This window comes from Perissodus microlepis, chromosome 7 (assembly GCF_051167445.1).
Source record: "Perissodus microlepis isolate ML-2025 ecotype Zambia chromosome 7, ASM5116744v1, whole genome shotgun sequence".
Taxonomy (NCBI): domain Eukaryota; kingdom Metazoa; phylum Chordata; class Actinopteri; order Cichliformes; family Cichlidae; genus Perissodus; species Perissodus microlepis.
In genome coordinates, this window is record NC_140467.1 from 48,170,142 (window position 1) to 48,183,939 (window position 13,798).

At 41.3% G+C, this 13,798-nt stretch overlaps 3 protein-coding genes across 8 annotated transcripts in view; 2 read left to right on the plus strand and 1 right to left on the minus strand.

Annotated features, from left to right (window-relative positions):
• On the plus strand, positions 1–1,857 carry dnlz (DNL-type zinc finger). The gene is made up of 3 exons (XM_084935595.1): positions 1–422; positions 517–656; positions 1,628–1,857. Exons 1-3 carry the CDS (start codon positions 69–71, stop codon positions 1,776–1,778), a joined length of 645 nt encoding a protein of 214 aa, XP_084791721.1. The 5' UTR covers positions 1–68; the 3' UTR covers positions 1,779–1,857.
• A 259-nt stretch (positions 1,858–2,116) lies between these two features.
• uck1 (uridine-cytidine kinase 1) lies at positions 2,117–6,448 on the plus strand. The gene is made up of 7 exons (XM_084935594.1): positions 2,117–2,324; positions 2,726–2,885; positions 3,480–3,576; positions 3,668–3,810; positions 5,275–5,369; positions 5,476–5,524; positions 5,637–6,448. Exons 1-7 carry the CDS (start codon positions 2,235–2,237, stop codon positions 5,828–5,830), a joined length of 828 nt encoding a protein of 275 aa, XP_084791720.1. The 5' UTR covers positions 2,117–2,234; the 3' UTR covers positions 5,831–6,448.
• Positions 6,449–6,524: 76 nt separating this feature from the next.
• rapgef1b (Rap guanine nucleotide exchange factor (GEF) 1b) overlaps positions 6,525–13,798 on the minus strand; it is a 44,940-nt gene continuing 37,666 nt past the window's right edge. For all 6 annotated transcript variants that reach the window (XM_084935588.1, XM_084935590.1, XM_084935589.1 and 3 more), the window contains 9 exons: positions 11,090–11,178; positions 10,809–10,994; positions 9,048–9,132; positions 8,840–8,934; positions 8,603–8,681; positions 8,415–8,516; positions 8,219–8,316; positions 8,011–8,139; positions 6,525–7,802 (listed from right to left, as the gene is read on the minus strand). In XM_084935588.1, the coding sequence (XP_084791714.1) occupies positions 7,652–7,802; positions 8,011–8,139; positions 8,219–8,316; positions 8,415–8,516; positions 8,603–8,681; positions 8,840–8,934; positions 9,048–9,132; positions 10,809–10,994; positions 11,090–11,178 (1,014 nt within the window). In that variant the 3' untranslated portion in view covers positions 6,525–7,651. The remainder of the gene's footprint in view (positions 7,803–8,010; positions 8,140–8,218; positions 8,317–8,414; positions 8,517–8,602; positions 8,682–8,839; positions 8,935–9,047; positions 9,133–10,808; positions 10,995–11,089; positions 11,179–13,798) is intronic.

Here is a 13,798-nt window from a genome sequence, read left to right on the forward strand (position 1 = left end):
GTGATGTCATCAGAGTGCGACAACATCCACGTTGATGAAATCATTAGCAATTTCATCTGCGACTGAAAATGGACTTTTACCGTTTGAACACAGCCGTGAAAATGTTGTTTTTACAGAAGTGTCTGACACTCAGTTATTCTTCGAGCACTGCGCGAGCGGTCAGCCGCTCTCTTTGGTCTCACTGTAACCGTTCAGTTTTGCGCAGACTCTGTGCTGTGGCTCACTGTCCAACCACAGCCAGGACAGGCGGGGCAGGGCTGCTCTCTTCACAGGACAACATAGGTTTTCGTCTTCTGTCACCCGCTTACAGGTGCACACCTCATCTTAGTAGTTACCGAGGACTCTCAATTTCTCGGAGTGTCAGCAGTGAGGCATTGGGGCAAATTCAGTCAACACACTATCACCTCGTTTACACGTGCAAGGTAGCGCACGCACACGCACAGTGTTGAGGTAGTTTTTGATTATTTTTTCTTTTAAAGTCATGTATATGACACGCAGACTGTGTCCTGTTCGCAGGTTTGCTCCACCAGATCCATGCAGAAGATCTCTAAGCTGGCTTACCACAAAGGTGTCGTCATAGTCACGTGTTCAGGATGCAAGAATCACCACATCATAGCCGATAACCTCAAATGGTTCACCGACTTGGAAGGGAAAAGGTTGGTAGTGCCGTGGACTCCTCACTGATTCAAAACAACATCCCGAGAGTGTATTGGGTCCTTTAATATGGCAGTATTTGCGGTTCATGTGATTAGAGCGTCTGATCTAATAATAAAACAATGATAAGCATCCCAGAATAATTTTAAAGCAGTCTTCTCTGCTGCAAGAAGGGGGGAATGATTTAACTTAGCCTTAAACATGAATGAAATTCTTGATGTTTTTTGCCCAACAGTGTACAGTACAAAGTCTCTGTAGGGTAATTTGAACGTTTTTAATATCAAGTTATTTTCTTGTGTGCAGTAAAGATTTTTTTGGTACAGACAAATATGTATAAGATTCCATACAAAGTGAGTGTAAAATAATAATTCAAAACAAATCAGTTGAAAAGATTTAGTTTTCTCCCTGGAGTGGCTCTGTTGTGTAGTGGTTAAATAATTTGCCTTACATGTATAAGATGCTGGAGGACAGACAAACAGAGCCTCAGAGTGGCTCTGTTGGTGGAGGGAAGGGCATCCAGCACAAAATCTGTGCCAAATCAAATATGTGGATCCGTCCGCTGTAGGAACCACTTGAGAAGCATCCATCTATTAATATCTACTATTCCTTGGAGTTACTGTATATAGAGCCAGTACCTGACAATCATTTGTCTGCATGAAAAAGCACCATGAATCAGTATTAACTGCATGACTGTATCGCCTTATATTACTTTAGTGGTATGTATAAACACCAATATAATTGTAAAACTATTAGTTTAACCTGGCGAGTTTATCAGTCAGTAATTAGTAATGTCTGATTTTTTTTTAAACTTTTAATACCGACTCTTACGTGTTGTTTAACATAACAGCAACATCATAATATAATATCTGAGACGTGTCTGAATCGCAGCAGGTAATCGATGTCTCTGTTTCAGCCAACGACTGCTGCTGCAGTATATTTCAGTATAATTTTCAGTGTTGGTCTTTTGCTTCAGAAACATTGAGGAAATCCTCGCTGCCAAAGGAGAGACAGTGAAGAGGGTTGAAGGAAGTGCTGCTCTGGAGATAGTGATGGATCAGTCCACAGAAGACAAGCCACAGTGTGCTGAAGACACAGAGGAGTCTAGCAGTGATCCAGAAAAATGATAACGCTCTGCTTGTACTGTAATGTTTATACTGTAAAATTGCTATATTTGATTTATTAATAAAATCGCATTTTTTGAAATTGCTTTTATTTTTTCATCGTGCATTTTGATCATTTTAGTGTACATGATAAGCTTTCAAAAGAAGGTGCTGGAAGTATAAATCCAACAACTAACTGTAGTTGAAGCAAGAATAGTTTTTAATTAAATAATAAATTAACTATCCCGAACTGTAATGTGTGTATAGGAAAACATCGAAATTATTATTATTATTTTTGTTGTTGTTGTTATTTATTTTTTTAAAACATTATTCCGCTCCAAATGACCCTGTGGGCGTTCCGTTGGGAACGACTAATCTCGCGACATCTCGCATTGTCGCGTACAGTAAACGTGTAAACATATATGACAAGTAGTTCTCAGCTAAGCTAGCTATATTTTGCAGTCTATAGAATTGACTGCAATGGACACTGCAGGAGCCCAGGACGAGGCGGACAGGCCCCGCCATCGGCCTTTCCTGATCGGGGTCAGCGGAGGAACGGCCAGCGGCAAGGTCCGTCATGTTTAGGGCTTGTATGTGATTTAGCATCCCGGCTAGCTTTGCGTACTCTGCTATTGGCGCCAATATTAGCGTTTATCAACCTGACAAAAACAAATGTCACACTCACTTACCCGGGAAATACGTATGTTGGTCATAATTACATGTCTGCTGTGTTCATACTATATTTGTGACCTGGTGGCGCCCAAGTCTTGTCCAGCTAACTAGCCGCTGTAATGAAACTGTCAGTTCTTTATAGACCAGGAGTCAGCTAATAAATACCGAGGTCACTTATACAACGTTTCACTTCAGACTGTTGCTCAGGACATCACCTAAAATAGAATTTAATATTGTGCTTTAATACAATCAAAGGCATTACCGACAACAATAGTAGATTTGTATTTATTTATTTACAGTCGACCGTCTGTGCAAAGATCATGGAGCTCCTGGGTCAGAACAAGGTGGACCACCGCCAGAGGAAGGTGGCAATTATAAGCCAGGACTGCTTCTACAGGGTCCTGACTCCAGATCAAAAAGCCAAAGCGATCAAAGGCCAGTACAACTTCGATCACCCAGGTAGGCTCATGCTACAAGTAGGATATTTTTCCCCTCTGCCAAATCTGATCACGACAGACCCAGTCAGTGTATTTGTAAGATCACTCTAATAGAGGTATAGGAGAGTTAAAGACCTACCTGTATTGTAAAATAACATGCATATATATTTTGTTATGCTGTATTAAGGGTGTTGTTAATTATAAAAGACATCCAGATATTGTTACTGGATGATCTAACATCTGTAGTAAATATAAAAGTCCTGTGGAGGAAAAAAAAAAGTAAAACAAAATCATGAGCAAAAAACCACAGAAACAGAAAATTCAAAGTCTGACATGATGAATTGCAATGCTTAATTTTATTTAGAGTTTGGGGTTGCTATTTCTGAGCAGGTGACAATATATGGGCTGGAAGCAGTGCTTTAGTTAAGTACACTTGTGTTAACACGTGTGGGTTTAGTGGGTAATGCTGAAGATGGGCTTTGTGAAATTATGCTCCTTACATGCCTCGTATTATGTACTTCACATATTTATTGATTTAATCATGTTTTTGCTGTTTTATACAGTGAATTAGACACATAAGGCTAGTCCTTCAGTGTTTCGGTTTAATGTCTTTCAGAGGCATTTGACAATGAGTTAATGTACCAAACGTTGAAGGATATCGTGGAGGGGAGGGTAGTCGAAGTGCCGACATATGACTTTGTCACCCATTCCAGGTAGGAAGGAAACTCTTCGTGGTTCTAAGCCCTGATATTCTTTATAAAAAAATAAAGTCCTCTGTCCTCACCTCATTTATTGTGTTTATAGGCAGGAAGAGAGGATCACAGTTTACCCGGCGGACGTAGTCCTCTTTGAGGGGATCCTCGTTTTCTACCCACAGAAAGTGCGCGACATGTTTCACATGAAGTTGTTTGTGGATACAGATTCAGACGTCAGACTGTCTCGCAGAGGTATCGGTGACTCCCTTACACATGTGAAAACCAGACCAAAAATTTGTTATTTAAAAAAAACAAAAACAAAACAACTTTTTTATGTTTCCTAAGATTTCAAAACTTTCAAAATAACATGAACAAAATAACTTTCATTTACCAGTCTTTGTTGATTTTCTATTAATTTTTAAGTTTAAGATGTCAAACTGTGCTGTTTGTTGGGATTATTGTGGTTTGGTAACAATACGATGATCTAATCCATAAAAAGCTTTATCATCAGAGGCCAAAAATGGAAAACTTGCCAGCAGAACTAAGGGGGCTCATTTTGTTGGCTGACTGGCCAGGTCATGCCCAAAGGTGTATTTGGCTGAGCATTCAACCCTTACATCAGAATCAATTAGCTGAAAAGCTGGCATATCTTGCTGTGGTGCAGTGAACAGTATTTGAAAGTCATGTCCTAAAGAAATGGGGCGAAAAGATCCAACAAAAGCCAGACACAGGATCTGGCCCTTCAATAGATCTGTCACTGAAGCTTCATCAGAAATGGTCTCAGTGGAAGGGTGGCTGTCAAGAAGCCGTTGTTAAGGAGGGGAAACAGGAAGAAAAGGCTGAGGTATACCAAATAACAGAAAAACTACACTGTAAATCAGTGGCAACAGGTCTTAAGGCACGATGAATCTGAATTTCTAAATTTTAGGTTTAGATGGCTGTCTATATACAGAGGAGGTCAGGAGAGCGTTTAGCCATCTGCCCATCACAGCGGAGGCTCTGTCATGGTTTAAGGCTGCATTTCGACCAGTGGCTTTGGGGATCTTGTCAAAATTGAAGGAATTATGAACACAGAAAGTTGCGGTCAGAAATTGATCGAACATACAGAACCATCTGGAAAATGTGTGATATGAAGCAGCTTGAGTTTTTATCATGACGATGATCTCAAACAAACTATTAATGCAGCAAAAACACAGATGGATTAAAAAACAATCATACAATGGAACATTATAGGTCATGGATTGGCCTCCCCAGTGATCTGGACATTACTGAAGCATTGTGGGATCCTCCTCACAGAGAGCAGAACAAAAGGCAGCCAACACCCAAAGAAGCCTGGAGCACTATTCCTGCAGGCTACTTACAGAAATTACAAGAGCGAGACCTGTGTTCATCAGAACTAATATTCCAAATCACTAGAACTCAATTTTTCTTTATATACGGGTATTTCCATGCAAGTTTGAATAAATTACTGTACCCATTTCCTATTTTTTTTCTAGCAAAATATAAAGAAACTGAGGATGACTCTCAAATTTTGTACCATAGTAATATTAATAGATATTACAGACAGTGAAATGAAGAGAACACAAATATGGGAAAGTCATCATCACTTGTCTTTGGGATTCTGTTTTTGGTCTAATCTTTATATGCTGCGTCACATTTTTACAGTTGATATTACTTCATATCCTACTTTTTTCTTTTTTTTTTCTCCTCCTGTAGTTCTGCGAGACATGAGCAGAGGGAGAGACCTTGAGCAGATTCTCAGTCAGTATACAACATTTGTGAAGCCAGCTTTTGAAGAGTTTTGTTTGCCTGTAAGTGTGGTGGTCAGCCCCGATTATGCGCTTATTTGTTCAGCATCCTATTCTGTTAAGCAGACACGCGTTACATTTGTTTCTAAAGACATTTTGTTCTTCCCAGACTAAGAAGTATGCAGATGTCATCATTCCAAGAGGAGTCGACAATATGGGTGAGTGCTTTTTCCTTAAGAAAATAAATACATTTCAGCATTTTCTTGCTCTCTGTAGAGTCAAAAACCAGAAAAACCCCAACTCGTTTTTTTTTTTTTTTATATCCATCAGTGGCCATTAACCTCATTGTGCAGCATATCCAAGATATTTTAAATGGCGAAATCTGCAAATGGCAGCGTGGATCCGTGAACGGCCAAGCACGTGCTCTTAAACGGGTCCTGTCTGAGCAAGGTGACCTACAGAACGGATCCGCTAACGCCCCAGGAAAGAGGGTCCTCCTGGAGCCCAGCAGTCGGCCTCACTGAGACTGTATAGATTTGAATCGATTGGCTTTGAGCTTTAATCGCTGCTACAGATTGTATTTAATTTTTTTTTCTTTTTTCTAAATGTGAAGTGTGTCGGACACGCTCTGCATTATTTTAAAATATTACCCATAATCACATGTTGCAGGGATTTAGTGCTGCAACGTCTTTCCCATTTAACTGCAGTTATTGGTGCATTACCAAACTCTTGAATATGTTTTTTGTTTTTAAACAAGCAGTCTTCCATGATGCTTTAATTTGTTTTTTGTTTTTTTTCAGTGTTAAGTCCAGTCATGTGACCTGTGTCTGAGACTGGAGGTCTTATAATTGAGGGTAGGAAGTGTTTCTGTACAGTAGATGCTGACCTATAGTCACGCTTTTGCACTTGGAGTGGCCCTACTGTTAAACTGAGTCACGCGTCTTTATTGCTTTCAGATTAATATATTGAAATAATGCAGATGTCTTGTACGTTTCTCTTTTAAATCAAGTCAGAGCCAGATGTGTTGCACCTAGTTTCATATCGAGCACATCCTTAATTATTTAATAATGGATCTATGCCTTAATTTGTTTACTTCCACTCGTCATTTGTGTACGACAATAAACGGAAACTGTTAAACTTTATTCAAGTGTCAGTCGATTTGAGAAAAGGAGGGTGGGGTGGAATGGGGGTGGTGGATCTTGTGACCAACACAGTGTGTATAGAAAGAGCCGTTTGCTTTATTGGAGTTTGAGAGCACAGTGTGATGTGTTGGTTTTATCCCCAAAAAGGAATAAAAAAAATGATTTTACTACAGCACATTTTTGGAATGACACACACACACACACACACAAGTCACAGAGGACTTCAGTCACACACAGGCGCCGCTTTCACACACTAACATGACCGGGACGTGACTGTGATTGCCTGATGGTTTCTCTACACTTGAACACGGCACTCGATGATTCAGAATGATGTACACAGATCACAGCATCTTTAGTTATTTATCTTTTTGTGTTTTTGCTTTGCTTATCTTTTTTTTTTTTTTCTTTCAAGTGCACGTGTATGGCACTTGGGAGAAGCAGAGCTCTTCTCATAAGCATAAACATCCTTTTTAAGAACAAAAGGAGCACTGTATATAATACATTTCATAACCATACATGATTCTTACACAAAAATGTTGCAAAACATAGGTTTCCAGTCTATCATGGCCATCCTCTCCTCCAAGTCCAAATCTCCCACCTCCCAGCCACGTGCCCACAGCGAGCCCTCGGGGGTCTGCAGCCCGCCCGTAGATGTCACAGTTTGTGTCAGGCTGCCGTTTGAGGGGAACTCGAGTAGGGAGAGGGCTGAAGAAAACCAATAGATGGCACATACATGAGGAAGAGGAAGGAGCGGCTTGAGAGTAATGGACCATTCAGCTCACACACTCACATGCGCACGCGCACACACACACTCACATGCGCGCGCGCGCACACACACTCGCGCAGCAGCTCCACTCTAAAACAGAAAGCCCAGGGAGCAGACTTTGGTCATTTCCGTAGTGTCTCCCTGTGATTCTTCCCCTCCTTGGCACCGGTCTACCTGTTGTCTCGCCGCAGCCACAGAATGTCTTCAATAATCCCAATTATAATCTCCCCGAGCAGTAGAGCTCTTTGTAAACCTCGATGACGCTTCAGTTGTCTGTAGTTTGTTCTCAACCCCCTCCCCCCACCCACAATGAGTCTCCCATCAGCCTCGGCGGGTAGCTTCCGTTCGTCTCTCTTTCAGTCTGTAGTAAAGTGGAGTTAGTGTCATGAAGCACAGTTGGAGGTCAGTGTTGGAGGCCCTCCTCCCCTCCGCGGGCCCTAGGTCTTCTCCTCGCGGTCCGTCTTGCGTCTCGAGATGTTTCTGGGTTTTATCTTCAGCGACAGCTCCCAGAGGGCCTCCTCGGCCAGGTGATCGCTGAAGTCGTTGAAGAACGAGACGATGTCTTCGTTGCGCTTCAGCTCATAATGCCTGAGATGAGAAGAGGTAATTCATTACTGAGAAAGCAAAGCAGTCTGTGTGAAGATGACAGCCATGTTTTATGACATTAAAATTTAATGGAGAACAAAGCAGGAACACATTAGCGTTCCTTCCAGTGGCAAACGATGATGACATTTATTGCTGCGATTGATGTGTTCAGTGGCTTCTTATTAAATCCTACTTATTCCGATGGACCTACACTTGTTGGAAGCGCCGCATACTGTCCAGAATGTTGAACTGCTGCCAGCGTTTGGAGAAATTGACCTTCCCGTCGATCAGGTCAGGGTTCCCCAGGTGGACGAAGGTCAGGTCCTGGAGGATGAGACCCCTGTGGAGAAGAGTGGAAGGAATAAATGAACCAGTCGTGGGTAGACGCCCATCTCGATGAGTCATGCACATTTACTCACAAGTAAGGGATGCACGGGGGCTCCACTTCAGCCAGTGCAGCTCTGTATGCCCTGAAGGAGGAGGAGCTGTCGATCAGCGTGCAATACTCCTCCAATCCCTGAGGGAGAAGATTTGGGGATGTTTATTAAATTAAATAACAGTTCTGATACCTGAGGAGATTTTTAATTTCTCTTCCTAAATTCGCAATCGTCTCACCTCTGAGGTCTGCTTCTGCCACTCCAACCTCCTGATGGGGGCCGAGTCCAAAGCAGACAGTATTGCCAAGTAGGAGTTGAAGTTATTCAACTTTCTTAAGTGCTGTAATAAAAATAAATATGACTGTTAAATGCTGTTAAACAGGGAAACTCCTGATGATTTGTACGGTTTGTAAGACTTAAACCAACCTTCATTATCTTAATGAACTTGAGAAGCAGCTTTTCTCTGTCTTGAGCTTTCTCTTGCTGAATTATCAAAGAGCGAACCCTGCAAGGAGAAAGAGAGAGACACGGTGGGGTGTCGGCGTTTATTGAGGCGAGATGGTATGAGAGGAAAGCCACAGAATTTAATTATAGGGGAGGAGATGTTGAGTTAAGCGTTACAGTGTCTGATGAGGTTTGTGTTTAGTTTTTTTTTTGTCATACCAATAGCTCATGTTGTTAAAGTGCTCTGTGAACTGAGTCAGGTTCGGACTCTTCTCCTCATTCTGCTCCTTGGCCCAAAGTAGAACTTCGGGAATCTGAAGGAAAACACAGAGGAGAGCAGAGCACAAGGTTGGGATTGATTATGTGTCAAACCACAAATAAGCGGCAGATCGGTGAAAGATTTAACGCAGCAACGAAGGCACCGTACCTCAATTTTATAAAAAAGTTCAGCGTCGAGAAGTGTGAGCTGATCGGCGATCTCGTGACTGCGAAAGTCGTGAAGAGTTCCAGGCCTGATGAAAAACACACAAATCATTAGATGGAGTCTGAAACTGAAGCGACACAACCTCCTACTTTCCCATCTGTCCCGAAGAGCAAAAAAGCCTTACAAACACAACAACAGTCATCTCGAGGTGCTTTATGTTGTAAGGTAAAGACCCAACAATCAGACAACCACTTTGACCAAACTCTTGGTGACAGCGGGAAGGAAAAACTCCCTTTTAACTGGAAGAAACTGCATTTATGGCCATTGCTATATGTCAAGGCACATCCCCACAGGAAGTGACTAGCAGAGACAAAAGAAAGTCAATGACATTCACATGTCCACAGGCAAAAAAACACTACGTGTCACGTGTAGTGGGTGGGTACCAAATGAAACTTTCCTCAACTTCAAGGGGGATAGTTGAAATGGCTGCCAATTAGATCGCAGGATACCAATGATTGACAGGTGACAGGGTGGCAAATATACAACACACACAAAGCAGAACCGCCAAAACTGTAGTTCTAGCATAAAACATGGATGTAGTGGGTGCTGCTATACGTCGTGTGGATGAGTGGTAGACCATCCACATAATGGCAGCCCTCCCTGAACCTGAGTCTGTTTCTGCTGGAGGTTTCTTCCTGTTTAAAGGGAGTTTTTCCTTCCTATTGTCACCAAGTACTTGCTCATAGGGGGTCACCTGATTGTTGTGACTTTCCCTGTATTATTGTAGGGTCTGTACCTTACAATATAAAGCGCCTTCAGGTGCTGTATGAATAAAATAAAACTGAACTGAAGACTGTTGCAGGGTTCCTGGGTTCAACTTTGCCTCAGTGTTACTGCAGAGTCCAGAATCAATGGGTGACCTCACTGCGGCTATGTCCATCATTTATATACAGGCTATGGTTCAATTCATTCCAAAACACTTTACAAAACAATTTAAATGGAAACTATGGTGCACTGTTGTGGCACACAGCTGAGCCACTAACTCTGCCTTTTTAATATAGCGGATTGATACATAGTGCACACATAGCTGCTGATTGGGTAACCCTTTTGATACAGCTACCAAATGAGAGAAAACAAGCCATTGCACAATCTTTCACACCACTTGAGGGACACGTTGTTTAATCCAGAAACCACAGAAAAACTGTGCACCGCTTTCCGATTTTTATTTGTGTCCTTGATCGTCCCCGCCTGGCTTCACTCCTGTTAGCGCTGTCACCGTTCACCTATCCTGTGCCAAACTGTCAGTGCTTCAACCTTCCACTGCTCATTAGAATTCATTTACCTGGACTGTCTGATCATCTTCACTTTCATCAGAATTACTAAGCTATTTCTTATATTACCTCAAACTGGTTGACTGATTATTAATTAGTACAGAGAAATTATTTTAATACAGCACCCTGTGTCGATAAAATAGCTGCTTAATGAAGTTAAAATGGAATCTGATATTAAGATACATCTCAGTACACAACGCTTTACTCCCCAAATGTTTAACTGCAGCCATGATATCATCTGGGAATCATTAAATTGGTTTAAGATTCTATGACTGCAGTCTTGTGGTTTCTGATTGCAAGTCTGCCAGGCACTGAATCCAGCCCTGCTTGTTATCCTTAAAGGTACAGAGCTATAAGAGAAGCACTGCATTTTTCCGTCATCCCCATCCCCATGCACGCCTCAAAAAGACTTGACTTGAAACTCCCACAGTACCTTGCAGAGACCCCTCGTGCCGCGAGGGGCTTGAGTGAGTTAGTGTAACGCAGCAGCTTCTTTTGCTCCACCTTATCCAGGATATTCTTGCGGAGCACACGGGCGAGACTGAGTTCGCCATTACACACTAGTGTGAACACCAGGTCCATGAGCTGTTTCAAAATGTCCTCGGTCAGCTCTACCAGGCTGGAAGACACAGAAGGGACAAAAGAAATCTGTCAGCTCAATAAAGCAGTCAAAAGGTAACAAAAGAAGGACAACGGGGAACAATAACTACTCACCACAGCTCATCTACCACACGAACCAGCACGAAGAACGTGTTCTTGCTGACTCGTTTCTTGAAGGTGTCTGGACTATGGCAGAACGTGGTATATGTGCTTTGTGGTTAAGGACAGTGACAACAGTGTTTAATGTGGAATTAAAAAAAGAAAAAGCTTGATACTTCATGATACTTCCAAGAAGTGGCAGATGAATGAATCATCAATTCATCAGGGACTTGTCCCAGTACGGTTTTTACCCAAAATAAGTGAACTATGAATACATAACATATTACATGTTTTCCCTTTTAAAAAACAATGCATTTCTTCACTCATTTACTTCAATCAGTTACACTGCTTGTTATATCACTTCTGCATTACTCTGCAACATCACGGTGCAGAGTAATCACACACGCCCACATATCTAGCCCTATCCCACCAAGGAGTACATACACAACATCTTTCTTTAATATTTAAGTATAAGGACAAAGTCAGGAGTGAAGAGCACTTTACAAAAAACTGTCATGGCAACAGCAGTGTACTGTAGGGATACTTACAGATAGATAATGCTCCCACTATTTTGTGTAAGGATTCCTAAATAGAACTGAAGTCATGTTTGCAGATGTTTTTCCAGCTTTGGTGTGGTTTTCCCTTTACAGTCACATTCTTTTCCATTTATGTAGTAAATAAATTCAAAATAATTTGCTTATTAATCGGCATCAAAGGTATGTTATGTACATTGAAGAAATCAAGAGTCACCTTAGTTCAGACAGGCCACTGAGCCAAGCTTTGGATAAAGAACCTTCTACTCAATCAGCTGGCAAATCTTATATGAAGAGTGCTGTTTGCTTCAGCTCGACTTCTGTAACTGCAGAGCTGTAAGCCACTTTGATACCCACCTCCACTTCAGCTTCTCTTGTTTTCCTTGATTCCTGCTCTAAGAGTTGTACTGTGAGGTGAGAATAATGGGTACCTGTCTAGATCACCAAGGTAACTTGTGTGTTCAGCTTTTTGGCTTAAAAATTGACTGTGGGTGCCACATTTTCTCTGTTATTTCAAACAGCATCCTGTAAGTCTACACAAGGAATATGTATACATGCAACCATGAGGCCCAGCTTTGAAGTTACAGCAGTGGAAACCATGCATCGCATTTTTTCCTGGAATTTGCAATACAGAAATTCTTTAATTTCTTGTTATGTTTGGTCCTAATCTGCTGAACAGTCTCCCACACTCTGCTTTTATTAATTAGTGTCCCACTCTGAATGCTGAACTATGGTGCAGGGCGTTTTTGCAGAGTCATTAGCCTCAACACATGGCCAGAATACCTGCAGAGCTTTTAACGGTTTTATTGACAACTGCTCTTTGTCTATAAAGTTGAGCCAATATTGTAAAGACCTCATCATCATTTCTGACAATCGCCTGAGCCTGAATAATTTGTCGAGTCTTGTTTTATGCAGCTTAGGAGTCCCAGCAAGGTCAGATCAATTTTATCCAAAAGTATAGACGCTTTGATCTCCTTTAGGTTAGATTATTGCAGTTTGTTATACACTTGTTTGTGGAAACAACGTTTACAGAGCACAGCTGGACTAAAATGCAGTGGCCAGACTTCTTTACTAAAACGACACAAAAAGCGAACACATCACCCCTGTTTTAGCTTCTCTTCAGCTAATTCTAAAACACTAACTTATAATTGTGTTAACTTATATTGTGCTGTGGGTTACAAAGTGTACACCAAAGTGTATCATCTTTCCCCAGCAATGATGTTTTAATTATTTTATATTTGCTTTTAATTTACCTGTTTTCTATTTTTAATTTTCTTTATTGCTCACTTTTAATCTCCTTGTGCTGCCAGTATTCTTACACCTATCACCGTTTCACTTTTATCTCTGTTTGTCTTGTGATGCACTTTATAACTTCGATCTTTCAAAGGTTCTATTTAAATAAAGTTGATTTTTTTTCCTTATGCTGCTGGAATTGCAGCTTCTAGAAGACAGATCAGAAAACTGACCACATAGATTTTATTGGTTATGTATCATCAAGAATTCCTATTTAGTCAATAAGGCTATGAGACGGAGTCAGAGCTGAACACATCGATCTGCCTTTAAGGCTTATGCCTTTAAGTTTCAGAGCTCTGATGTGCAGCAGTTACAGCAGCACACAGAGCAGTAATATAAATATATTAACATATTTATATTTCCCCTCTGTGCGCTTGTGTTGAACAAATCATGAAATGTGCAATTTTCTGCAGCATTACTCTCCGGTCTTCAGGACAGTCTTATGATCCATTTTGTGGAGAAAGAGTCAAACAACACTTCAAACATCCCTTTTACAGGAGCCTGAAGCAGAAAGCCTGGGTTAACACACAAAGCTGATAACCACCATTGTGACACTTACGATCTCCCACTGGAGTTTTAGGTTCTGGCAGGCCAGCTAATGCAAAGCAAGCCTCCCCATATCCACCATGCTTAGAAAAAAAAACAAACACCTTTTTGAACTCAACCTGGAGCTTTGCTTAAGTTCTGCAGATGTAAGTGATGATTTTTTTTGACTTGTCCTGTCTGAACTCAGAAAACACAACAAACAAAGTAACTGATTAGACAGTGTAATGGGACCGCTTTATGTCTACATAGACATGCATCATGTGACTACATCACAATGGCATAACAAATACACATTTTCTCTAAAATTCAAAGGCATGTGTGTTTGACACAAGACTGTTTTTGCCTGTTCCCT